The 25340-nt window shown below is 37.2% G+C and overlaps 1 protein-coding gene across 15 annotated transcripts in view; it reads right to left on the bottom strand.

Annotated features, from left to right (window-relative positions):
- The window catches only part of COBLL1 (cordon-bleu WH2 repeat protein like 1), a 159706-nt gene that overhangs the window by 21590 nt on the left and 112776 nt on the right, over nucleotides 1–25340 (bottom strand). For 8 of the 15 annotated variants that reach the window (XM_059052375.2, XM_067026203.1, XM_067026206.1 and 5 more), the window contains 5 exons: nucleotides 25016–25244; nucleotides 24182–24220; nucleotides 19286–19383; nucleotides 18938–19174; nucleotides 155–308 (listed from right to left, as the gene is read on the bottom strand). In XM_059052375.2, coding sequence (XP_058908358.2) covers nucleotides 155–308; nucleotides 18938–19174; nucleotides 19286–19383; nucleotides 24182–24220; nucleotides 25016–25244 — 757 coding nt within the window. The remainder of the gene's footprint in view (nucleotides 1–154; nucleotides 309–18937; nucleotides 19175–19285; nucleotides 19384–24181; nucleotides 24221–25015; nucleotides 25245–25340) is intronic. The other 7 variants (XM_067026204.1, XM_067026207.1, XM_059052377.2 and 4 more) reach the window with 1 other exon arrangement.

Consider the following 25340-nt stretch of genomic DNA (forward strand, 5'->3'; position numbering starts at 1 on the left):
GACTATCTAAGTATTACTATTAAAATCAATTAATTAAAAGCCTAAGTTTAAGTACTAATATTTAATAAAAAGATGTGATTTATAACCTGTATCATTTCTATTGCCTATATTAAAGAAAACACAACACTAATGTTAATGGGAAAAGTAACATTACCAGTCACGTGACTATGTTCATCACTTTGTTGCAGGGCTGTTTTGGAGGGTGGGGAAGGTGCTTTTCGCTTTGTCCTTTTCAAAGATGAATTCCCACCGGATGTGCTACCGAGCTGCAGAGAGCCCGTCCTCACTCTGCCCGCTCCACAGGAACTCTATGGAAAACAAAGTGACCACATAGAATCTCTATTCAGAAATGAACAGCAAACTTTAGGAAGACACTGACCTTTACATCAAACACGTCATATGCCAATAGGGAACATAATGGTTATTCATTCAGAAAGCATTTACGGAGTATCCGCCACGTGTCAGAGACGGATATTGTAAGAAAAGTATAATATGATGCTTCTCAAGAAAGTTAGGCTAGAATGGGAGGCCGGCATGTAAACAACTAATTAAAATGTAGAAGACTCATAGGCAATGCAGTTAAAAACTAGCTTTCAAAGAAAAATCTAGAGAAAATACTGGATGTAAAGTAAGAAGTGAAAAAGGGAAGAATATTTGTACATTAAGACTGGCTTGATTAATCTCCTTTTAGCACAATACATCAATGACAAACATTTCAAAAATCTATATGTCTACCAAAGGCAAGGTCATTTGAGGTCCTCGACTCTATACACAGCTAATGCTCACAACTCACAGCATGTGACTGTCAGCAGGCTGGCCAGTGCCTCCTGGCCTATTGCCATGCCCTCTTGTTCTTTCCCCTTACAACAAACCCGCTTAAAAGTGTTATTCATAGTTTTTTTCCTCCAATTTCTCATCTCCCACTTGAACGCCCCCAATCAGATTTTTCTCAACCTTTGATCCATTAAAACTATTCCTATCTGTGAGATAATAGAAAATATTTAATGGTCTCTGCCCACATTCCTGGCACAGAGCTCCTAAAACCCTTGAACTTTCCTAAGTGACAAGAACACTAGAAGCATCTCTTGTTCTAATATTGGTCTTGGGCCCCAGTGCCTGACACAGAGCTCCCGAAACCTTTGTAATTTCCTGGATGATAGGAGTACCTTTTGTTGTAATGAGGCAACTCTGGATGGGCTCCTGGATGAGGACTGGTCATGGGAAAGTCATGATTAGAAGCCTGGAATTTTCAGTCCTGCCCTCATTCTCTTGAGAAGGGAGAAGGGTTGAAAATGGAGTTAATGACGGATCATGCCTATGTGATGAGGCTGCCGTAAAATCACAAAAGTATGGAGTTCAGAGAGCTTCCAGGTCAGTGCACACGTGGAGGCGCTGGGAGAGTGGCATACCTGGACAGGTAGTGCAAGCCACATGCCCCTTCCCACATACCTTGCCCTATACATCTCTTCCATCTAGATGTTCATCTATATCCTTTACCATATCCCTTAGGAAACTGGTAAATGTAAGCAAGTGTTTCCCTGAATTCTGTGAGCCGTTCTAGCAAATTAATCAAACCTGAGGAGGGAGTCGAAGGAACCTCTGATTTATAGCCAGTTGGTCAGAAGTATAGGTAACAACCTGGACTTGTGGTTGGCATCTGAAGTCCAAGAAGGGGGTCATTGGAATCTCTAATCAATAGCTGGTTGGTCAGGAGCAGAGGTGATAACTTGGGATTGTGACTGGTGCCTGAAGTGTGTGTAGGAAAGGGAGGGCCGTCTTGTGGGACTGAGCCCTTATCCTGTGGAATCTGATGTTGTCTCTGGATAGATGGTGTCAGAATTTAGCTGAATGCTGGTATCTAAAAATTGCTTGGTGGTGTGGGGAAAACCTCCACACATTGGTTGAACAGAAGTGAAATGTTTTGTGTGAGTAGCAAAGGAGACTCACAGGGAAGAAACACACAGTAGGAAAGAACTGGCTTTTTCCCTACATGGGTAGAAAACTGAGTTTTTCCTTTACACTATCAAAGTCATCAGTGACCTCCCTCATGACTAAATCAGTGGTTACTTCTTAGAACTCATTTGTTTGACATAGCAGCAGCATTAAACAGTTGACCACCCTCTAAAATCTTCTTTTTCTTATATCCAGAATACTATTTCCTTACTCTGCAAAGATCTGAACTGTTTTCTGTGTTGGTTCCTTTTCATCTAGTCCTTGGACATATTCTCTTTAAGAATCTATACTCATTCTTGGTAATGTCTGCTATCTCTGGGTTTTATGTCTTATTTATATGTTGATGATTTCCAAATTATGTCCACATCCTGGACCTCTGTCTGATCTTTATTTAATGTTGAAGCCCATTTCAAACTCAGCATGTCTAAAACTAAGATCCTGATAATCCTCCTTTCATCTCCCCCATTAAAAATAACCCTGGGGCTTCCCTGGTGGCGCACTGGTTGAGAGTCCGCCTGCCGATGCAGGGGACGCGGATTCGTGCCCCGGTCCGGGAAGATCCCACGTGCCGCGGAGCGGCTGGGCCCGTGAGCCATGGCCGCTGAGCCTGCGCGTCCGGAGCCTGTGCTCCGCAACGGGAGAGGCCACGACAGTGAGAGGCCCGCGTTACTGCAAAACAAAACAAAACAAAACCCCTTTTCTCACAGTCTTCCCTGTTTCAATAAAAATAGCAAGTCATTCTTCCATTTGTTCATTCCAGAAACTTTGGAGTCACCCTCCCATGTCCCCTCTCTCTCACATTCCATCCATATCAAGTCCATCCTATTGGCCCATCTAGCTCAACTGCTACCACAGAGTGAACCATCACTAAGAACCTTCTAATTGGATTGCTTCTTCCACATTGCTTCCCTAGAGTCCTTCCTCAACATAGCAGCAAAGGATCCTGTTAAAATAAAAATCAGGTGAAGGCAGTTGGTTCAGTACCCACTAATACTTTCCCAACTGGTACAGAAAAGCTAAAGTCCTTGTAATAACTTCTAAGGCCATTGGCGACCTGGCTCCTAGGTCTCTCTGCCCACCTCCTTCTCCAGGTGTGGGGCGGACTGAGCCCCACTGGCCTTCACACAGCTGCTCCAATGTGCCAGGAGTGCTCCCACCTCAGAGTGGTTGCCCTTGCTGTCCCTGTCCCTGGAATGCTCTTCCGATAACTTAATGTCTTACCCCATCATCTTCTTCAGGTCATTTCTCAAATGTCACCTTTTCAGTGAGCTCCTCCTTGACCTCCCCCATCCGGCCTCAACAATTCCTACCTCTTCCCAGCTTGATCTTTACGATCAGCATTTAATCACTCTCTAAGATACCACAGAGTTGGCCTCTTTACCTTGTTTATTGCTGCTTCCACCAGGTGTGACTCTAAGGGCACGGATATTTTTTCCTCCTATTTTGCTCACTTCCGTGTCTCCAGAACAAAGTCTGTCTCATAGAAGTTTCTCAATAAATACGTGTGGAGTGAATGAAAGAAATGAACCAAATACTGCCTTCTTCATTTGCAAATAAAAGGCCTTGATAAACTTGGACTAGGAGAGTATGTAAAGCTTGGGCCATTCCTATCTTAAGAGACGATGTAAGTACAACTAAGGGAAGCAGCCTACTTCATAAGATGTTTATCAGTCATTATGTCTTGCTATATACCACAAAAAATTTAGCAAATTTACTATCTTGTAATGTTATAATATTTCTGCCAGAGAAGAAAGGAAGCCTGCTCTCACAGAGAAAAGTTTGAGTTAGCTGTCATCACCTCCAGTTCTGTTAGGGACAAAAGTGGAAGGCAGCTCATCTCACACCGGCAGAAGCAGAGTCAGGTCCATATGGCAGGCACTTGGTGGAACACACCTCTCACTAAGGTTAACTCATGTCAACAAGGGGGTCAGACAGGGTGGCACCAGGCTGACCTTATCGGTAATCAGAACATTAAACTTCTTCCATACCAGTTGGTAAATAGCTGCAGCCACCAATCTCCTCTCCTCTCATTACCCTGGTCCCTCCTACAGAACTCTTCAGACGTCTCCATAATCCAGCATGAAAAGAGTTAAAGTCTGCCATCCAAACCCAGATTTTGATTCGGAGTCACTGAAGCCAATTTTGATTAAATCAGAGGGTCACCCCCTCCCAACCCCGTGGGTGAGCCCTCAACTGCTGCTTGGACCTCTGAAATAATTAGGAGAAGGGCCCTCAGCGACAAAGAGCTGGGAAAGAAATGTAGTGATGGATCAGCCATATTTAAGTATCATTTTGAATAGGACATAAAGTTTAAATTAAAATCTTCTAATTGATGATATGTCTCTGTGTTTGGAAACCTTCACTTGCTATCTTATAAAAGTGAGAAATTTAGGGATTGTTAGGGAGAAGGCCAAACGTTCTCCTAAAACAATAGGACACTTCATTTTTTAAAATATTGCTCTAAAACATCAAAAGCAGTAGAAGACGTCATTTTATTTCTTGATGAGTTTACTTCTGTAAAGCCCTATTCAAGCATGACCTCATTCCTATCACAGACCTAGTTTATCAGTAGGAACACAGTAGGTGAACAATAAGTAATTGGTGAATGCATGAAGTCATGGCAGCATTTGGTTTTCCTTCTAATTCCATGCTGAAAACGTGTTTCTCATGTTTGGGCCGATTGCTTTCATGTAGTCTGATAACAACCCGTGTTCCCCTTTAGGTCAGGTTCCCAGACACTGTCATTTATTGGTCTGTTACCTGATAAAAGCAGTCACAACATGAATTTCTCAGACAGTAGTATCTGTTTAGGTGTTAGAGCTCTTAAATTCTGGTGATAATATAATAAAGCAAATAGCACAGAGATTAAAAAGGGAGGAATGTATATACAGAGGCTCAGAAATTTATATAGACCTAATAACTCAAAGACAGAATAAAAATAAACTCATATATTTCATTTATCACCCTAGAGGTCTTAAAATAAGCTACCTTTTTTTGTACAGGATATTTATATTTCTATGGATAAAGAATTTAAAATTTGTCCAAATACACATATTTCAGTGTTACAAATGCTAAAACAGTTTTAATAGCATTTGTGAAGACAGTTGAGGGAATGCACGTTAGGTGGGCAAAGCCATGAACATCTTGGGGGAGCACATGCTTTACAACCTTATTCCATAAGATTTACCCCCTTCCTCTATTGTACGGGCGTGTCATGAAAGCAAATGGACTTATGTTTCCAGACCAACTGGATCATAGGGACTAAGAACGAAGACCTTTGAAGAGAACATGACTGTCACTGCATGTGACCAGGTCAACTTATGTTACCTGCATCACTATCACTAGATTCAATGCTATAATCAATGGTAAGAGCTTACTAACTTGGTGACAAAAATGTAAATTTAACAACTGACATAAGATGGGCCAACGCAGGAGTTCTGAAGGAATAAGAATGGTGAGTTTAATCAGCATAGATGAGTGAAAGGAATATAAGTTTTGTTCTGAGATATGAGTGATATTAGTATTAGCATTCAAGGAAATAGCTTAATATACATTTCTTGTTGTCCTGTAAGACAGAGACAAGAGTTTTTACATTTATTTGTGTGTGTGTGTGTGTGTGTGTGTGTGTGTGTGTGTGTGTGTGTGTGTGTGTGTGTTTAAGGAGACTTAGAAAATAATTTCAATCAGCTAAGCAGCAGCCAAAAGAAAATCAAACTTGGGAGTTATTTTGTGTGAACTAAAACTCTGCTAATAAGACTAAAATGGAGGAACTCCAGGACCCTATGTCTACGGAAAACATCCTTCTCTTGGGTAAAAGCCTGCAAGAAAGAAGGGGCATTTGAGGTAGAAGATCTAGGTGTTCCTAAATAGACTGTAGCCAAGAAAACTGGCGTGTACCGTGGGATACGTGTAGAATATACGGATCCAGCACACAAGCTTGCTAAGAAGTAGACGTACTAAACTACTGCAGTTATTTAAGTAAACGCGTCATGAGTTCCCATATAAAATGTTGAAAGAAAGAAAGAAAAGAAGGGCGAGGAAGGCCACCATGCATTCTGAAGCCCCGTTTTGTTCTGTGCACTTCAGGAATATGCTCCTTACTAGGCTCCCAATAGATCTACTCTTGCATTTCTCAGGATTGAGTGTGGCTACCCAGGATTTGGAGTGTGACTTTGTCTAATTGGCAAGAAGCTTACAGAGGGTTTGCAAGTTGGAAGGCAGCCAGTGTAATGGTTACCAAACACATGAGCTTTGGAGTCGATGCCAGGGCTTGAACGGGGAACGTGGCATTTATTGTCCCTGCAACCTTCTGCCTCCTTCTCCACAAACTGGGAAAAGTAACAGCACCTGCTTCCTAGGGGCCGGGTGCTCACGTGAAAGGACCTGTGTAAGGCACTTAGTGCTGCACCTAGTATATAGTACACGCTCCATAAGTAGTAGCTAATGTTATTACGTGTAATTTGTTTATTTTCAAGTATGTGAAAGTGTAAAAAAAAAGCAAACGATAGTTGTAGTGTAGAGGTTAGAGTAAAAAGTGTGGATAAAAGGAGGTACTTATTCTAAGACTGTACTTTCTTTAGTGATGGCGGTGGTAGGAGTCCTATTAGGGTGAGTCTCAGTTATAATCAACCTTAAACAACTTAGGAACTTGTGCTTAGTCCACTGCACAAGCTAAATCCACTGTGTGTAAAACTCCACCTTTAAGTCACCACAGGCAGCTTCATCATACCTTAAAGGAGTTTAATAAAAGCTAAATATTTAACACCAGTTTGTTAATTCTTAGTGAGGGGTACACAGAAGTGAATTATAGTATATAAATCTGAAATATTTCATACATTTAATGTGAACAATTAAAATGAAAGAAATGCTTAGAACTGTCTTTAGCTTTTACCACCTAGCCAAGGTACATTTCCTTTGGTCAAATTATGACTGAAAATTTTTAAAAGGAGTTGAGATCAAATTATATTTAAGTCCAAAGGATTCACAACACAAGAAAACAGACAGGTTTCTTCTTACTATGGGGAAAAGCACTTTGGTTAATAATTAGAGATATTCAATTATTTACTTTAGTTAGAGTCACTAAGTCTGCCTGCCTTCAGCAAAAACTGCACCTCTAACAGGAATGTACATCACTGAATTTTACAGTCTGTGAAAAGAAAAATACTGCACAGAGAAACAGAATACACTAATGAAAGTGGCAAGGTCAAGTTGAAAACCATGCCAGATAGTTAATCCTTCATAATTCACATCCAGATCAGAATTCACTGGTTCAAAATGGAACTAAATTTAGCTGAAGAAAATAGAATTGAATGGTATTCAATAGATTTACTTAGTACTAGCTCTGTACTTGTTATTAGATCACTTATTAATCACAGTTGAATTATAAGATGTGGGTCACTGAAATCAATATATTCTGATTACGAGTGAAGAATACAAATAGGAAAATAATTTTAAAAAAAGATTAAATCAAAGGATGGAAATACACTGGCCCAACTTCAATCAATGACATCGTTAAATGTTTCTGTTTTTGTTTTGGCTGCGTTGGGTCTTTGTTGCTGCGCACAGGCTTTCTCTAGTTGTGGCGAGCAAGGGCTATTCGTTGCGGTGCATGGGCTTATTGCGGTGGCTTCTCTTGTTGTGGAGCATGGGCTCTAGGAGCGCAGGCTTCAGTAGTTGTGGCACTCGGGCTCAGGAGTTGTGGCTCCCAGGCTCTAGAGCACAGGGTCAGTAGGTTTGGCCCACAGGCTTAGTTGCTCTGCAGCATGTGGGATCTTCCCAGACTAGGGATCAAACCCATGTCCCCTGCATTGGCCGGCGGATTCTTAACCACTGCACCACCAGGGAAGTCCTGTTAAATGTTTCTATTAGAAGCTTTTGGATTCTAGTTTGTTTATAATACGATTTCTCGTGTGAGGAGGAGTTGGGTTAAAGAGAGCTTAAGCAATTTCATAAAATTGTCTTAAAACTCATATAATTTTCTTTTCTTTTTAAGGGACGGACTCCCATTATCTTTCTCCAATGCAGACATTCTCAATGAATGCTATAAAATATTATAAAATACCTTATAATTGACATTAGGATTTCCTAATTGACTATGAATTAGTCATTAGTATCCTAATGACCGAACTTTCACATAACTGAAGGTCAAGCTTTAACTCTTAACTCTTGATAGGAGAATTCTAAAATAATTTTACAACTAGAACAACAAATCAATTTTCTTAAACGTCAAAACATATAATAATTATACCATAGTGAATGTAATATAGAAGTATAAGATATTCTATTGAATTTCAAAATAGGCAAAGCTCTGAAGGTAAGTTTTTCTTACTACAATGAAATCAGTTTTATTATTAATTTGATCATAAAATTAGCACAATCTCCTATGAGGTGCAAACAGTGCATACATTGATGAGGAAAAAAAGAAAAGAAAAATTACTGTAAATCTCAGCTAATACAGGTCACCTCATAGAAGTTTTGGTGTCCAGCCTTTTACCTTATACCTGTATACACACACACACACACAAACGCACGTGTTGTGGCCTCTCCTGTTGTGGAGCACAGGCTCTGGACGCAGTTTCAGTGGCCATGGCTCACGGGCCCAGCCGCTCCGTGGCATGTGGGATCTTCCCGGACTGGGGCACGAACCCACGTCCCCTGCATCAGCAGACGGACTCTCAACCACTGCGCCACCAGGGAAGCCCTCTTTTTTTCTTTTTAATGTTTTTTTTCACGCAACATGTTATCTTTTGGTGGGTCCAGAGCAAGTTTATTTTGCTGCCTTGAATCTCCTTCTACACCATTTTGCCCCTTGGACAGCACTTCCTCCAGACTCCTAAAAATCTAGGACTTACATATTCTATTTTCTTATTCTGTCTATAAACCTGTTTTAACATCATTTATAGCACTGAAATTCTTGCTTAGGTCAACTTAGATTTTAAAAAGTCATCAGGGAAGGGGTATAAGAAGTAGGGGCGACATTCCAGGTACCAGATGATTGTAATTAGGGAAAGAAGAAATAGGGCAGCAGTATCAGAGCCTGGAGCTCTTAAATCCACACTGTAAGCAGGCAACTGTTCTGCCAATTTTAAGGGTGTTTATCAATCTGTTGAAATAAATTCTACGAGAGGAAGCAATGAGATTAGAGCCGGATTCACTTACAGGTATCAAAGTAACCACCACCACTCTTCACTTGTGACTTTTTGAGTTACTAACAAAAAATTAAATCTCTTCAGAGGATTCTGAGTGGCTGCGATTGCCACTAGGTTTCTCTCAAAATCATCTAGTTTTAAACTCACGATTAGTCAATGATAACATCTGTGTTCTCTGGTTAACAAACTCATTAACCTGAGCGTATCTTCCTCAAATTTTCTGTCTTCAACATCTTTTAAGTGATGCCCAAAACACTTGTGCTTACTTTGGTGTAACAGTTAGGAGTTCAGGGAGAAAGATATCAGTTAGCCAATGTTTCATTTAGCTATTGTTCTTTAGGGTTCAAAAATCTTTAGAGGAGTAATACCAAGACTAGATACCACTGTCTGGTAACACTGATCAAACCAAAGGTCCCTGCAGCAGAACACTTTAATCTGTTAAAGGCCAATTTTATTTTATTTTATTTTATTTTATTTATTTATTTTATTTTTTTGGTGGTATGCGGGCCTCTCACTGTTGTGGCCTCTCCCATCGTGGAGCACAGGCTCCGGACGTGCAGGCTCAGCGACCATGGCTCACGGGCCCAGCCGCTCCGCGGCATGTGGGATCTTCCCGGACCGGGGCACGAACCCGTGTCCCCTGCATCGGCAGGCGGATTCTCAACCACTGCGCCACCAGGGAAGCCAAAGGCCAATTTTAAATGACAACAACAACTTTTATTTAAAAAAAAAAAAGATTTTATAATACCAGAGTTGAAAAAGAGTTCTGGAAATTTAATTACAAAACGTTATTCTACAGAGGAGAAACCCAAACCATAAAGAAGTTCAATGGCTTGTTCTTCAAGGTAGAAGATGAAGGAGACAATGAGAAAGATGACCGAAAGCAAAGAATATAATAGGCGTATTACAGATCCAAGACTCTCTCTCAAGCGAGACTAGGGTTTCTTCTGCCACAATATAATTCTTTCCAGTCCTTCTCCATGCATATCAGAATAAAACCAAAACACAAATTTTACAACCTGTGTTACACCTATCCTTGCAAGGGTTTTACATTCTCTCCCTGAGACAATCTGCTTTCATTTCATCAACCCTCCAATACTTTGAGAAAGCGTGTAACCAAGTCTTATTAGTGGTAATCCCTTATAACATTTTTTAAATGCCCAAAGATAAGGGCCTGAGTAGTACATCTTAAATGGAAAAAGACAAAATGAACCAGGAAATAGCAGAGATCAGGAACAAGTTAAAAAGAGGCTGGTGCTGCGCTTCCCTGGTGGCACAGTGGTTTAGAATCTGCCTGCCAGTGCAGGGAACATGGGTTCAAGCCCAGGTCCAGGAAGATCCCACATGCTGCAGAGCCAACTAGGCCCGTGCACAACTACTGAACCTGCGCTCTAGAGCCCGTGCGCCACAACTACTGAAGCTTGCGTGCCTAGAGCCTGTGTTCCACAACAAAGACAAGCCACCGCAATGAGAAGCCCGCGTAACCATAGTTCTCTGCGGTCACAGTGATCAAACAGAGGGGTGTCTAGGAGCAGGGCAGGAGAATACTCAACATCTATAGGTAACTGATTTAGGGCCTCAATGAGAGTAAAGGAGAAATCAAGGGAACAAGCTCAACTTAGTTCATCCCAGAAAGAGAGTTAAGGCTGTATATGGCAGGCATTATCCAAGTGACCTCACCATTTTATCACTGTGGCTCCAGGAAAGCGGCCAGCTTCTCTCCACCCTGACCTCTGTTAACATGCTGGTAACCAGAGAAAGGCATGTCTTTGAAACCATGAGGTCCCAAATGTCACAGTGGTAGAAAGGCTAAGTAAACTTCATACTATGAGAAGTTGTAAAGGAAGACCCTAACATTGATTATTTTCAATGATATTTTATTAACTCAGTATACGTATTTCAGAGAGGAAAGCTAGATAAGGAAGATAAATCCACACAAATTCCATAAATGACCTATTGTTCTTTGAATAGTACTGTTCTTTAAAATTTAGCAACTTTATAATGAGCATAGCTCTTTACATTTAGGTCAGAGGTAAAGCTGGCAGAAACCTAAAAAGTAATTGTTCAGACGATTTTCGACAGCATTAAATGAGCAACGTGGTTGAGCCTTGTCTGAAATATTAGTAAGTGATATATAAGCATTAGTCATTACTTCTGCTCTTGTGTGATTATGACCCTTTGAAAATCTGATGAAAACTACAATACAAAGTATGTCTTATATCTGGGAAAGCCTTAAAAGAGGAGGAATATTAAATATTATACTGCACTGGTACATTTCTCTACTGAATGAAACAAGTCATATTTTTGGAAGTACAGACAGCTGTATCCTGTATATCAAGCTGAAAATGCCATGACAACCACTGTTCCTAGGCAATTGGAGAATTATGTGTGTGGTCCACTTTCTATATAATAAATATAAGTGGAGAGTGGAGGTAAAAAAAAAATCAAATGTTATGAGATAACCTGGAGAAAAAAACTAAAAAGGGGTATATTTCTTAAAAATTATAAATATATGCTCTATTACAACAACCTTAATGACTGCATAAAATGACTAGATTAAACTCATTAAGTGAAGCTAAGACCAAATATACTTGCACATTTTAAAATCATATAACAATCAATCATCTTATCTGCTTGTAAAGCATGATAAATATTAAACGATGAAATTGGGTAAAAGATGAAAAATGTCAAATATTTTTAAAGAAACAAATCAGCTGTTAAAAAACTAACACTCTAAGTATTAAATTTCACTTGCATAAGAGTATATGGCAAAGAATTTCAGTTTCTCAACATTTGAGTGTTTGCAGCAGAATGCAAAATGAGACCAAGTGAAATGCCCAATCAAGAGCATTCCTTATTGTGCTACCAGCCAAAAGCCAATATCCTAAAGAAAACGAGGTGCCATGCTAGTAGCCCGGGAAAAACAATTCACTGTTGTATACTCACATAACCAAGCAGCAAAGCCATACCAAATATGAAAAAATGAAGAATTCTCCAAAAGGTTCTGTGAATTCAGTGGGTCAAGATTACCTACAGCTTCTGTCCAACTCTCCTTCCTCTTTTTCAAATGTAAAATAGGCGTAAAAGGTTAATTTGTCAATAATACTAGGACATCCTTTGGCCACTGAGTTCACTAGATGTGCTCTTCACAGGTACTTGGTCAGCAGACACGGGACGGAAACTGGATTTCTGAACTTAGTTTCAATCCCAGAATTCTAAGTCACTTTTAATTTAAGTCAATGCCACTGCATTTCTGACTTCTGTCATGTATGAAGTAAATGACAATCTTAGGTAAATAACTATATGCATTTTATGCAGTAATACATGTGATCTAGTCCATGTAAATGACAGCATGAGCCAGCTCTTACATATGTTGTTGTGCAAATGGCATTTCACATTTTCAGGCAGAATCATGTTCACAAAGCACTTAAAGAGTACGAGGAAAAACTGCCAGAAATTTTAATTGGATAGTTTTCTCTTCCAAATGAACATTTCCATAGAAGACAATGTATTTCACCTTTACAAAGAAAATGACACAAGACCTGAAACCATGTGAAAAGAGTACAGGGAGATTCAGGGACATGCAAAGGACACTGTAGCAACGACAGTAAACTATGTAGTCTTTAAAATATATTCTTTAGGTGGATAGAATTTTAGATGCAGAAATGTTCCGCAAAAAGGTTAAGATAAATTATCTTATTAACTGGGATCATCATTGAATCCTCTTTGGAAACTGCACAATCGGTTGCCAAAATTAGCTCAGAAAATCAACAGCCTTTTATGGGAATATTTTCAGTAGATGCTCTAAAATCACTATCCAAATACCTTAATTTGCCAATATTGAGAAATGCCTTAGAGGAATGAGGCAAATTATTAAATATAGACAGCCAAAAAGCATAAAATAGATGTGGTTGACAATATTTTTTCCAAGCTACAGATAAACTGACTTATCTGTAAGCCTAAGGCAAATATAATATCAATGATTACTTAAAAGAACATTAAGATAAAAGCTCAAATGAATAAAACTGCTAATTATAAATCACTTTGTTATGCATTACTGTTATTTATCTCTCTAGCTCTGTTTTCAGGCACTTCACCCACAAGAGATAAGCATTTGCTATTTCTAATATAATGTAACTATTTCCAATATTTTCTTTCTGCTTTATTCAAAGGACTCTTTGGGGAAAAAAAAAAAAATGGAAAAATCAAAATGCGGTAGTTTTGTTAAACAGCGCTCCCTTGTGGTTTATCTTACCACCTAAACAATAAAAATTACAGGATAAAGATATATCCAAAATTCTTCATAGACTTGGAAATGATTTTGCTGGGGTTTTTTCCAGTAATTTTTTTCCCAGCTTGGTATTACTTTTAATCCGTAAAAATAGTGCCTTTTTAAAATTTCAAATTCAAAATGAAATTGTTAAAATAGATATAAAATGTCTCCAGTGATAATGACTCTTCAATTTTAAATTTAAAAGAAGCAAACAGTAAAATAAGTAAAACTCACCTATAAACTTACAAGTTTTGCTGAGTTTCCTGAATATTTTCATCTAACACTATAAAAAATTTCAATTCAGGGCTCAATTTTATTTATATGCATTATGTAATGCACACTACCTTTTAGTTATTAGTCCTTAAGTTTTCAGTACAACCTTGCCAAAATTCTGGCTTTTTTGTAACAGCTTAAGAAGAATAGTGCCAAGAATTACTTGGGCCAATTACTATAAAAGTAAATGTAAGCAATTTTTAAGTTATCCAAGTACTTCTGAAAATTTACCAGATCTACACATGAAATACTAAAATTTTATTAGACAGACATTCTCATTGTATATATCAATACTATACCTGGCTGTGTGAAAGCTGTGGTTAAAAGTTTACTTATCAATTCTCTTGAACACCTACTATGTTACAGAATTTCTCTGTGAAACACAATTCCCACCCTGTGGTTTGGAAGAAAAAAAGGGGGGGAAATTTAACAATGCTATAAGCTTTAAACAATAAAATAACCTTAATGTTTATGTTTAGAGGATGGGGTACCCACCCCATAACATGTTATATCCATCAATGGAATATTTATTATGCAGCTTTTAAAAAGGGAAGCCCTTTATGTACTGATAAGGATATCAAAAATATATCATTCAGTATCAAAAAGTGAGGTATAACATAATGCATGTAACATGTGACCATCTGAGAAAAAAATCATATGTAGGTTGAATATTGGCTTGAGTATATATAGATTATGTCTGGAAGAATATACAAGAAACTGTTAGTGGTTGCCTCTGGGCATAAGAATTTGGCTAGCGGCAGGGTAGGAAAGGAGAATTTTCACTGTATTTTCCTTTTTATCTTTAGAAATATATATCATATGAATATACTACCTGCAAATATACATAAATTAAAACAAAATAAAAAGGCACAAGAGAGACAAATTCAGAGAAAGTAAGATCACTCCATCTGATAAGGGGCTAGTATCTAAAATATATAAAGAACTCACACAACTCAATAGCAAAAAAAAAAAAAAAAAAGCAATTAAAAAATGGGCAGAGGAACTGAACAAATGTTTTTCCAAAGAAGATGGTCAATAGGTACATGAAATGGTGTTTAACATCATTAATCATCCAGGAATTACAAATCAAAATTACATTAAGATACCACCTTATACCTGTTAGAATGGCTGTCATCAAGAATATAAGAGCTACGTGCTGGCAGAATGTGGACAAAAGGGGATCCCTGTGCACTCTTGGTGGGGATGTAAATTGGTGCAGCCACTATGGAAAACAGTATGGAGGTCCATCAAATAATTAAAAATAGAACTACCACATGATCCAACAATTGCATTTCTGGGTATGTATCCAAAGGAAATAAAAATAGGATACTGTAAAGATACCTGCACTCCCATGTTTACTGAACCATTATTCACAATAGCCAAGATACAGAAACAGCCGAAGTGTCCATGTATGGATGAATGGACAAAGAAGATGTCATATGTTAAAATATATATATATGTGATACACACGCGGGCACACACACACACACAGAGGAATATTATTCATCCATGGGAAAGAAGGAAATCTTGCCCATTGTGACAACATGGATGGACCTTGAAGGCATTACGCTAAATGAAATAAGCCAGACAAAGAATGGCAAATACTGCATGGTATCACTTATATGTGGAATCTAAAAAAATCAAACTCATAGAAACAGAGAGTAGAAAAGGTGGCCTCGGGCTAGGCGGTAGGGGAAATAGCAATTGGTAAATAAGGGCAAACTTTCAGCTATAAGATGAATAAGGTCTGAGGATCTAATGTAAAACATAGTGACTATAGTTGACAACATTGTATTATATAATTGAAATTCGCTAACAGAGTAGAACTTAAGTATTCTTACCAAAAAAAAAAATAATAGTATGTGAAGTGATGGATATGTTAATTAAATAGATAGTGGGGATTTTTTCACAGTGTATTTCAAATTACCACAATGTGTACTTTAAATAGCTTACAATTTTATTTGTCAATTATATGTCAATATAGCTAGAAAGAAAGAGAGAAAGGGAGGGGAGGAGGGAGGGAGAGAGGGAGGGAGAAAAGCAGAGCCCTCCATACCCACCAAATTGTTATGCTGGTAGAGGACCGTGAATGCCTAGAAAATAACAGCCAGCTATCCAAAGTTTCTGAGCTGGGGAGTGACAATTATAAAATATAAATGTGGCAGTTTGCCACATTCTTTGTCTTCTGAAGACAAGAAGGGGCAAGACAAGTTAAGTACTGACCTTCTCCTTACCCTCCTGGCCCTGGATTTCCCTGAGGCATGTTTTTAGCAGAGGGAATGGAAAAAAGGGACAAGGAGATATTGTGAAGGGAGACTGAATGAAGGGTTGGTCACTAATTGGATGTGAAAATAAAAATAAAGAACATCAAAGATGATCTTGAGCTTTTCAATCTGAGAGAAAAAAAAGTGAGGTTGATTTTAAATACGTTGATTTCCAGGTAGTGATGAGTCACTAAGCAACCGTGAGTTCAAACTGCAAGTGGAACAATATTGGGATTGGAATACAAAGCTGATGTATTCATTTCATAGGGCTGCTGTAACAAATTGCCATGACTGGGCAACTTCAAACAACAGAAGTTTATTCTACCATAGTTCTGGAAGCTAGTAGCCTGAAATCAAGGTGTCAGCAAGGCCATATCTCTCAGAAGGCACTGGGGGAGAACCCTTCCTTGCCTCCTCCAGCTTCTGGTGGCTCCTGGCATTCTTTGGCTTGTGGCAGCACCACTGCAGTCTCCATCTGTGTCATCACATGGCCTACTCCTTTGTGTCTTTGTGCCCGTGTCTACCCTCTTATACCAACACCAGTCATTGGGTTTGAGCCCAACTTAAGTCCAGGATTATCTCATCTCTAGATCCTTGACTTGGATGTATCTTTTGGGGGGACACTATTCAAAACACTACAACCAAAAACTCAACAAAGAATAGATGTTTTCTCTGAAAGAGTAAATAGAGGCTAAGACTGTGGATTCAGGTACCTCCAAATTTAGAAAATGGGTAAAGGAAGTAGTGGCAAAAAAAACAGAAGAGAGCTGAGATATAAGAAGAGAATTAGGACCAAGGAAGAGAGAAAGGACTTCCCTGGCCGTCCATTGGTTAAGACTCCATGCTTCTACTGTAGGGGGCACAGGTTCGATCCCTGGTCGGGGAACTAAGATCCCATATGCCACATGGCACAGACCAAAAAAAAATAAAAGGAAGAAAGAAAAATCAAGACGAAAGGGTGATCTATTCCATCAAATATGGCAAAGAACTTAAGAAAATAAGTGCTGGGATTCCTGGGAAGGGAAGAATTCATATGAGCATGTACATGTACACATACCCACACACAGAACCAAAGCTTAATTGTTACAAATTTTTGTAATGAATAAATTTAAAAAGTGGTTCTTCAGCTTCACTAGGGATAAACAAATAATTCCAGGTCCTACTAAACAATACATCAAAGAACTATCCAGATGTCCAAATCAAAGGAAAAAAGAATTAGAAAATTATATAAAGATGTCTAGTTTGCCAAAGGCAACATACTAAAAAAAAAAAAAAATTAGTCCTTAACACGGGGGCATCAACTGGTCATAGAGCAGAGAGTGAGAATCAAAAGAAATGGCTTTTGTCTAGGTCACTGGTAGCATGGCCTAGAATTTTAAGAAGCTGACTGTTAGAAGAACAACGTAGACCTCTTCAGGCTCCCAACACAAAGGACATTTACTGAAATAGATTGAAGTCATCTGGAATAAAGGTTTGTGAGCAGGGGCTGAGATGTATTTCTATATAAAGAAAAAGACCGACTTTGGTAACCACTCATGAGTATGATAAGTTATACTCTTACAGTGCAGTTTTATGGTAATTAAAAATATAAAACAATCCTGAAAGTGCTACCTTTTAAATGATTCACTATGAAGAAATGCAAACTAGTTATGGCCACAAAATGAGGTCTCTGGGACCCTGATTTGGTCCCTGCCTCGCTCAAGCTTTGTTTCTTGTGCATGCCCAGACTTGCCACAGCCCTGACATTCACTGCATCTTTCAACGGGATTCCTCTTGCCTGACTATGGCACTCCCACGTGCTTTTTAAGGCTGAATCCAACTACCAAGCAGTTACCCTGGAAAATTCTGTAGTAAATGATTCTATCATTTGAAAAAATAACTATCCTCCTGATGGGCAAGGTGAGACTTCATACCACAACCATTAGACAAGAGAGCCTTACAGAAATAAGAAGACAGTTTAATAGATGATTTTCCAAATAACTACCGAGTTCCAACATTTTTTATGCTCATTTCTATCTAATCCAGTTGCTACTTTCTAAAGACACATAAGAGAGCTTATCAATTGCAATGAAAAACTATAGTTAAAATTTTTCTAAGGTTAAGGAAGTACAAAAATGTTTATTAGTTGGTTGAGAAGTGTTCATTTACTTGAGCATTGAATTTACTAAGCGTCCAAGGGGGAAATAAAACCCTTCATCTAAATAGAAGAAAACTCCTCGGTTTCTCAAATACCTCAAAATAAAATTTGCTCTCAGAGTTACTTAAATCATTTGATTACAAGCAGCAAAATATATGGTCTCATGTCCAATCACATTTACTTAAAACTTCGCTTGTAATTCACCTGAATAAAAGCAAGGAATGTACAGACTTCATAGGCATGAAAACTTGTTTGCAAATGGATTTCTACAAAACAGCATGCTCCAGGAAAATTTGGGATTAAAGAGAGCAATAGTGAGAATGTTTGAGAAAAAGGTACACCTAGAACAGTGCCTTGAACATAAAAGTATATGATAGTAAATACAATATATGCTATATAAAGACTCTTTTTTATTATAGAGTATTTATGTATCAGGCAGACACAAGGATTTCCCACCCCGAGAATCTTAGAGTCAGGTCAAGACCTGACTATATCTAGTTAGAAACCCACGAATGCAACATAAATATTTGTTGCTGTTTAAAAAAAAAAAGTGTTCAAAAATAAGTATTTCCATTCTTAATACATGCATCAAGCAAGAACCTCCAGTTGGGCCTTAATAAACCAGGGCTTTAAGGTTTATGGATGATTTATCTGCTTGTATATAAAAGCTACTTAAAACTGACATATTTATTCTTTACTGCATTGCAGAGCTCTACATATAGAATCTCTTCACAGTACCAATGTTATTAGTAACTAGTTATTCATCTTATTATATATTAGTAACTGCTACTATTAGCAGCCTATGTGGAAAAGGACAAGTTAGTTAAGAGGAAAAATGGATGGTCCCCTGCTCCATCCTAAAAATAAAAAACAAAACAAATTTACATACCTCCTCTGTTTCATCCAGACTTGTGGATTTCACCACACAAGAAGCTGGCCTCTCCTGGATGTGAGCAAGGTCCTGGGGGGCTCTCTGAGACCCTGGCATTGGAGGCAGTGGAGCACGCCTCTTCTTGGGTGCATCCGATGGCAGGGTGTTTGAAATATACTGTTTGGTAATGGTATTGCTCCTCGTAAAAGCTGGACGATGCTTACTTACTAGAGGAGTTGCAGGGGCACTGGCGGTCTAATAAAGAAAGAAAAAGCAAAATCTACAGGTAATTCCAAGACGAAAAGCCAGTGCACTTAAAAACAGAGTAGAAGAATCTTATAAAATGCTACATAAGAAAATACGTACTTGCTCCCGCTTTTTCTTACTGCGTTGAAAAAGGCTGAAAAACCCTTTATTTTCTTTATCCTTCATAAGGTCTAGGTTTTGTGATATTTGGCAGGATTCTAAAATAGAAGAAAAGCACCTTACTTTTGCTTGAGGGGTTATATGTTCACCTCCGAGGTGAACTATTCCTCAATTACTTTCCCTTGATAACTTTATCTAATGATAAAAGCTATTAATTATGCTCTACTATGAACCACGCACTCTGCTCAGCACCTCATATTTTAATTCTCAAAGCAACAAGCAAATTTAGTATTATTGTTCCTGTTCCACAGCAGAGGAAACTGAAGCGACTCAAGAGTCTGTGTTTTATCCGTAACTACCAACATTTCAGAAGTAAAAAGGACACTTCGAATTAAATGAGATATGAAGTTGCTATCATATAGTCTGTCCCTTTGTTGACTTTGAATTATATATTTTGTCTCGGAGCCAAACTATTCTGAAATATTTAATTCTCCAAAACATGATTCATTATAATTACTCAGCACTCTGTTACATGTTTTAAAAACTTTGTTTCTTTAATCCAGTGGTTCTGAACTGGTGGTGATTTTGTGCACACACACACGCACGTCCCGCCAAAGACGTTTAACAAAGCCTAGGGACAATTTCGGTTGTCACAACTGGGGGAAGGGTGAAGAGAATGTGCTACTGGCATATACTGGGTACAGGCTAGTGATGCTGTTAAACAAACTACAATGCACAAGACAGCCCCCCAGAACGAAGAATTATCTGGCCCAAAATGTCAATAGTGCTGAAATTAAACCACCATTGAAGCAGAATGGCAAACATCAAACCTCAAAGTTGTATAGGTAATATTTCATTTTCTAAAAAGTGTTTCCTAATGTCAACTGAAAGGGCCAAAAACAATGACAAACCCAGTAGTGCTGAGTCACCTTTGCTCAGACTGTCTCTAAATACCATTTCCCACTAAAAGGAACCGTCTCAGGAGCCAATGTGATACTGTTTCTCCTGGCCAAAGTCAGGACAATTTGGGCATCATAAGAATATCTCAATAAATAGAAATATTGCTTTAATTCCATAAATTCATAATGATACCAAAAAAAATAACTGATTCTCATTGTCCATTGTTTTAAAAATTGATTAAAGGAAAGAATCACACTTTTATCCTGTCTTTTCTGAATGAACTCTATCTAGGTAGACAAATAGCTGACATAGGGAAATCTTCTTTTTTAGAAATATCTCAACTGATAATTAAAGAATACTTGTAACAGATTATATTTATTTTCTAACTCCTAATTAACCAAGACATTGGCAATGATGTTCTCAGCAGCACTATTTACAATAGCCAAAAGATGCAAACAACTTAAATGTCCATCAACAGATGAACGGATAAAGAAGATGTGGTACATATATACAATGGAATACTACTAGACCATAAAAAGAATGAAACAATGCCATTTGCAGCAACATGGATGGGCCTAGAGATTATCATACTAAGTGAAGTAAGTGAGGAAGAGAGAGACAAATACCATATGATATCACTTATATGTGGAATCTAAAATATGACACAAATGAATCCACCTATGAAACAGAAGCAGCCTCACAGACACAGAGAACAGACTTGTGGTTGCCGAGATGGGGGTGGGGAGGGGGAGGGATGGAGTGGGAGTTTGGAGTCAGTAGATGCAAACTATTATATATAGAATGGATAAACAATAAGGTCCCACTGTAGAGCACAGGGAACTATATTTAATATCTTGTGATAAACCATAATGGGAAAGAATATAAAAAAGAATGTATGTATAACTGAATCACTTCGCTGTACAGTGGATATTAACACAACATTGTAAATCAACTATACTTCAGTTAAAAAAAAAGACATAAGCAAAGATTATTGACGGCTAACATCAAGAAAAGATAACTTGTTATTACAGGTCTGTTAATGGAAATACACAATACCATCCATGAAATAGTCTTACCAAAAATATCTCACCCAAATCTGATCAAGTCTCTAGATTTAACAATCAATTTACAGGAAGCAGAGGATAAAGAAAGAAGTTAAGTGGCACCACAGGATGCAATCAGCAAAATTCTGAATGTGGGAAACACCATAAGACAAATGACCTGGTTTCTTCAACAGATAAGTTGCAAATTTTAAAGAAAGAGAGAGAGACACAGGAGTGGGGATTTATAAATTTTAAAAACATTTCTCCTATGAAACACATATGGGTTTTATGGTAAACCACAGTATAATTTCAGTGACACTGGAGACAAAGTACTATATATTGACATTTGTGGGATATATCTGTAGCAGAACTTACAGCTCAATGTAAAGTCTCAAATACATAGCCCTTTCTTAGGAGTAAATGTATAGTCTTTTTATTTAAAGGAAATGTTTAAAAAATTAAATAAATTATGACAAAGTAGGAGTTATTCCATGGAAGCAAACATAGTTAACACCAATAAACACATTAATGCAATTTTCCTCAATAAGACACTAAAGGAGAACTATATTTCACAGATTAAAACTTCATAAATCTGATGCTTCAAATATTAAATAAGCACTATGCATGCTATACAATGCTGACAATGCTAACAATTAATAATAATAGACATGTGGACAGCACTTCGTGGTTAAAGATTTTTTCACATGCCTAACTCAGTCTTTAGAACAATCCTGTGAGGTGGTGTCACAAGTTATTATTCTGATTCCTTTTTATAAGTTAGGGACTGTAAAGAATTGGAAGCAGATGGTACTATCTCATTACACACCTGAGGCCTTGGTGATGGTGACTAGAGAGTCTGAATAACTTGAACCAAGAAAAACAGACATTAAATAGTAGAACTGAATCCAGTGTCCATTTAAAGATGATGTGTAATACCTCTTTTTTTGTTTAAGAAATGCTACTATTTCATTTTAAGATAGACTCCTCCACTAACTGAATGTAGATATACAATTAAACTTAGTTGGAACAGTAAATAGAAAGTTCACATGGTGGTGCAGTGCAATAACTATAACCAGAGTACTCATGTAGTTATTTTTGGTAAAGCAATTTCCAGGCATCTGGGCATCCTCTACTCTGGTTAACTCCTAGGTCTTCACCTAAAACTCACTTTCAGGGATCACTACAAATCAGAGTTAAACACTAAGACAAGAAGTTGAGCCTACTTAGAAAAGCAACTCAAATACTGTAGTTTCCTATTTCCCAAAGACAGGCTGTAAATAATTGCACACAAAGTTCTAAGCCTTCTGATAATATTGGACAAAATAAGAAGGCAGGAGCATTTATAATATTTGGATTGACCCTGTAGATTTTGACACTGTAAAAGGAGCTTTTTTTTATATTTTCCTATTACAATCTCTCAAGATCATGTTCACAATATTTAATACTCTGCATAAACCACATACTTTTTTTTTTTTTAGCTGGAGGGGATATTAGAAATCAGTGCATTCAACACCTTCAAACTGAGGCCAACAAGATTATGGAATTTGCTTTCGGTTACATATGTAGAGACTGGCAAAATTAGAAGCAAAAGCCAAGTACAAGTAAAAGAATGCTGTTGCTAGAAGAACCAGAGGACACTTTTTCCTACCTCTAGATTATTATAGAAGTGGAAGGTGAGATCCGCACAGATAAAGCCATTTGCCCTATCAGTTTGCCAATGAAATTGAAAATTGAAAGCTAATGTAGTGTCAGAATTAACATGCCTATCTTCTGATTATTAGCCAGTATACACTTTACAAACATAAGAATTTTCAACTCCTTTGATTAGGCTAGTCTTCATGACAGTCACTAAAAATAAATAATCACACTATTACTGATGTGGGCTTAATTCTTGGAATTGAGAGGCTCATTGTGTTATAAAAAAATTGGAAGTGGTAAAGAGAGAAGATTCCAATAATCCAATAATGTATAATGTGTACACTTTATTAAGTTTTTTTTAGTAGGGGTTAATTATTATAGTAATCAATTATCTGAGCCTATCCTTTTTTAATGGGGAAACAGATTTCTAGACTTTATTATTAATGGCTAATTTTTAATAAAGTTTTCCTCTATGAAAGTAATACATTTCCATTAAAAAATTCTATAATATAAAGAAAAGGATATATATAAAATAGACCTACTTTATAGCACAGGGAACTCTACTCAATACTCTGTAATGACCTATATGGGAAAAGAATCTAAAAAAGAGATGGATATATGTATAACTGATTCACTTTGCTGTACACCTGAAACTAATACAACCTTGTAAATCAAAAATTTTTTAAATAAAATAAAAACTTTCAAAAACAATAAAGAAAAGGAGGATGAAAAAAATTTACCCATAGCCCTATCACCTAAAGGTATCAACTCTTAAAATTTTTATGTATTTCTTTTCAGCAATTTCATGTAAAAGCTTTTTTAAAAAACATCTGTATTAAACATTTAAAAAGCTTTAAAAGCTGATTGTAGCATAAGCACTTTCCATGTTATTACAAAATATTCACAAACAATTTAATGGTTGTAAATATTTCCTATGATGAATATACCCTTATTATTCTGAATAACTGTTTCAAAAGAAATAATCTGAGACTCTTCCATGGAACCACCAAGTTATCAGTATATGTATACAATAAAAATCATAGCAACATCATTTTTTGTCTGAGTCAAGAATATATTTTTCTTAAGATGATATTAATTTTCAAACAATTATTTAAATGTAATTACTGAAATTAAATTCAGAAATCAAGGTAGGGGGCTTTAAACTATTTTTCAGGAAATAAAACCCAAAGATTTTCTAAATTAAAATCTTAGTAATGATAAGAAAACAGGTAAAATTAGCAGCTTGTTTTCAATTGACCCAATAGAAATAGAGATTTCATATTATAGTCTATTTCTACTGATTCATGTGTCTTACCTTGCAAAGATGACTTATTGAAGGCAGTAACAGAAGTGGCTACAGAAGGAGGGGGCAAAAGAGGGTAAATTGACTGAAAAGATAATGTTTGTTCAAGTATAAAACATCACTGAGTTGAAATAGTCATCTATGGATTATTTAAAGCCACAATCTCAGGATAAAGTTTGAAGTTCTCAATACACAGAGGATGTAAGTAATCATTCTTCACTAAACTTTTATTTCTCCTAATAAAACAGATTTGTGTTGAATAAACTTGCATTTATCTATCAGACATCATAGAAACCAACGTTATCTAAAATCTCCAAATTTTAATACATTATTTCTATAGATTTACACTCCAAGCTATTCCTATTTAGAAGATTTTTGTAAGTACACTGATTCATTTTATAAGCCAGTTGATTTTGGGTGCTGAACTTAGAAAAAAATTTGTCAAGAAACTCCCAAATTTAAAAGATAATTAAGACTCAGACAAATCCATGGTGAGTCTATTGCAATTCACACTTCTTTAGAACAACAATGACTTTACATGTAAACTTTAATTTTCTGTTTACATCTTAAAACCACAAAGAATTAAGACAAATTACAGCCCAAATATTCATAGGTAGATGGAAAGGTGTAAAATTTGGATGACAGCTAAGAAAGACGTGTTTTTATTCCAATTTGAATAACTGAACTCAAGTTAAATTTTATTACGTTTTCTCTTATTCCCAGTGACATGTATTGACTTTACTACAGGATCCATTAACATGCCATTATGAACTTGAGAACACTTACACATAAACACAAAACATGCACATATATGCACCAAATGTATAACGTGAAAAGTCTACTTACCTCTGCTGACATCCATGGCATATAATTCTCTTAGTCCCAGCTCATTAAGAGATTTTGTCAAGTCGAGCGGCTCCTGAGACTGATAGTCCTTCAATAATAGTGTATGTAATGGATCAAACTCACATTTGCTGCATATAACAGGGGCAAGTTCTTCAAGTGGTGCATGTGGGCTAACTCTCACTATCGTCTTCTGTGTTTTCTTAAAATTGATCACTACTCTCACAGTTTTCTGAAACACAGATTAAAGCCAGAGTTATACCATGATTTACTGAAACAAACTTTCTACAATGACATCTAGAACAATGAGATAATCTACAATTATATA

The sequence above is a fragment of the Kogia breviceps genome, chromosome 2 (assembly GCF_026419965.1).
Source record: "Kogia breviceps isolate mKogBre1 chromosome 2, mKogBre1 haplotype 1, whole genome shotgun sequence".
NCBI classification, from domain to species: Eukaryota; Metazoa; Chordata; class Mammalia; order Artiodactyla; family Physeteridae; genus Kogia; species Kogia breviceps.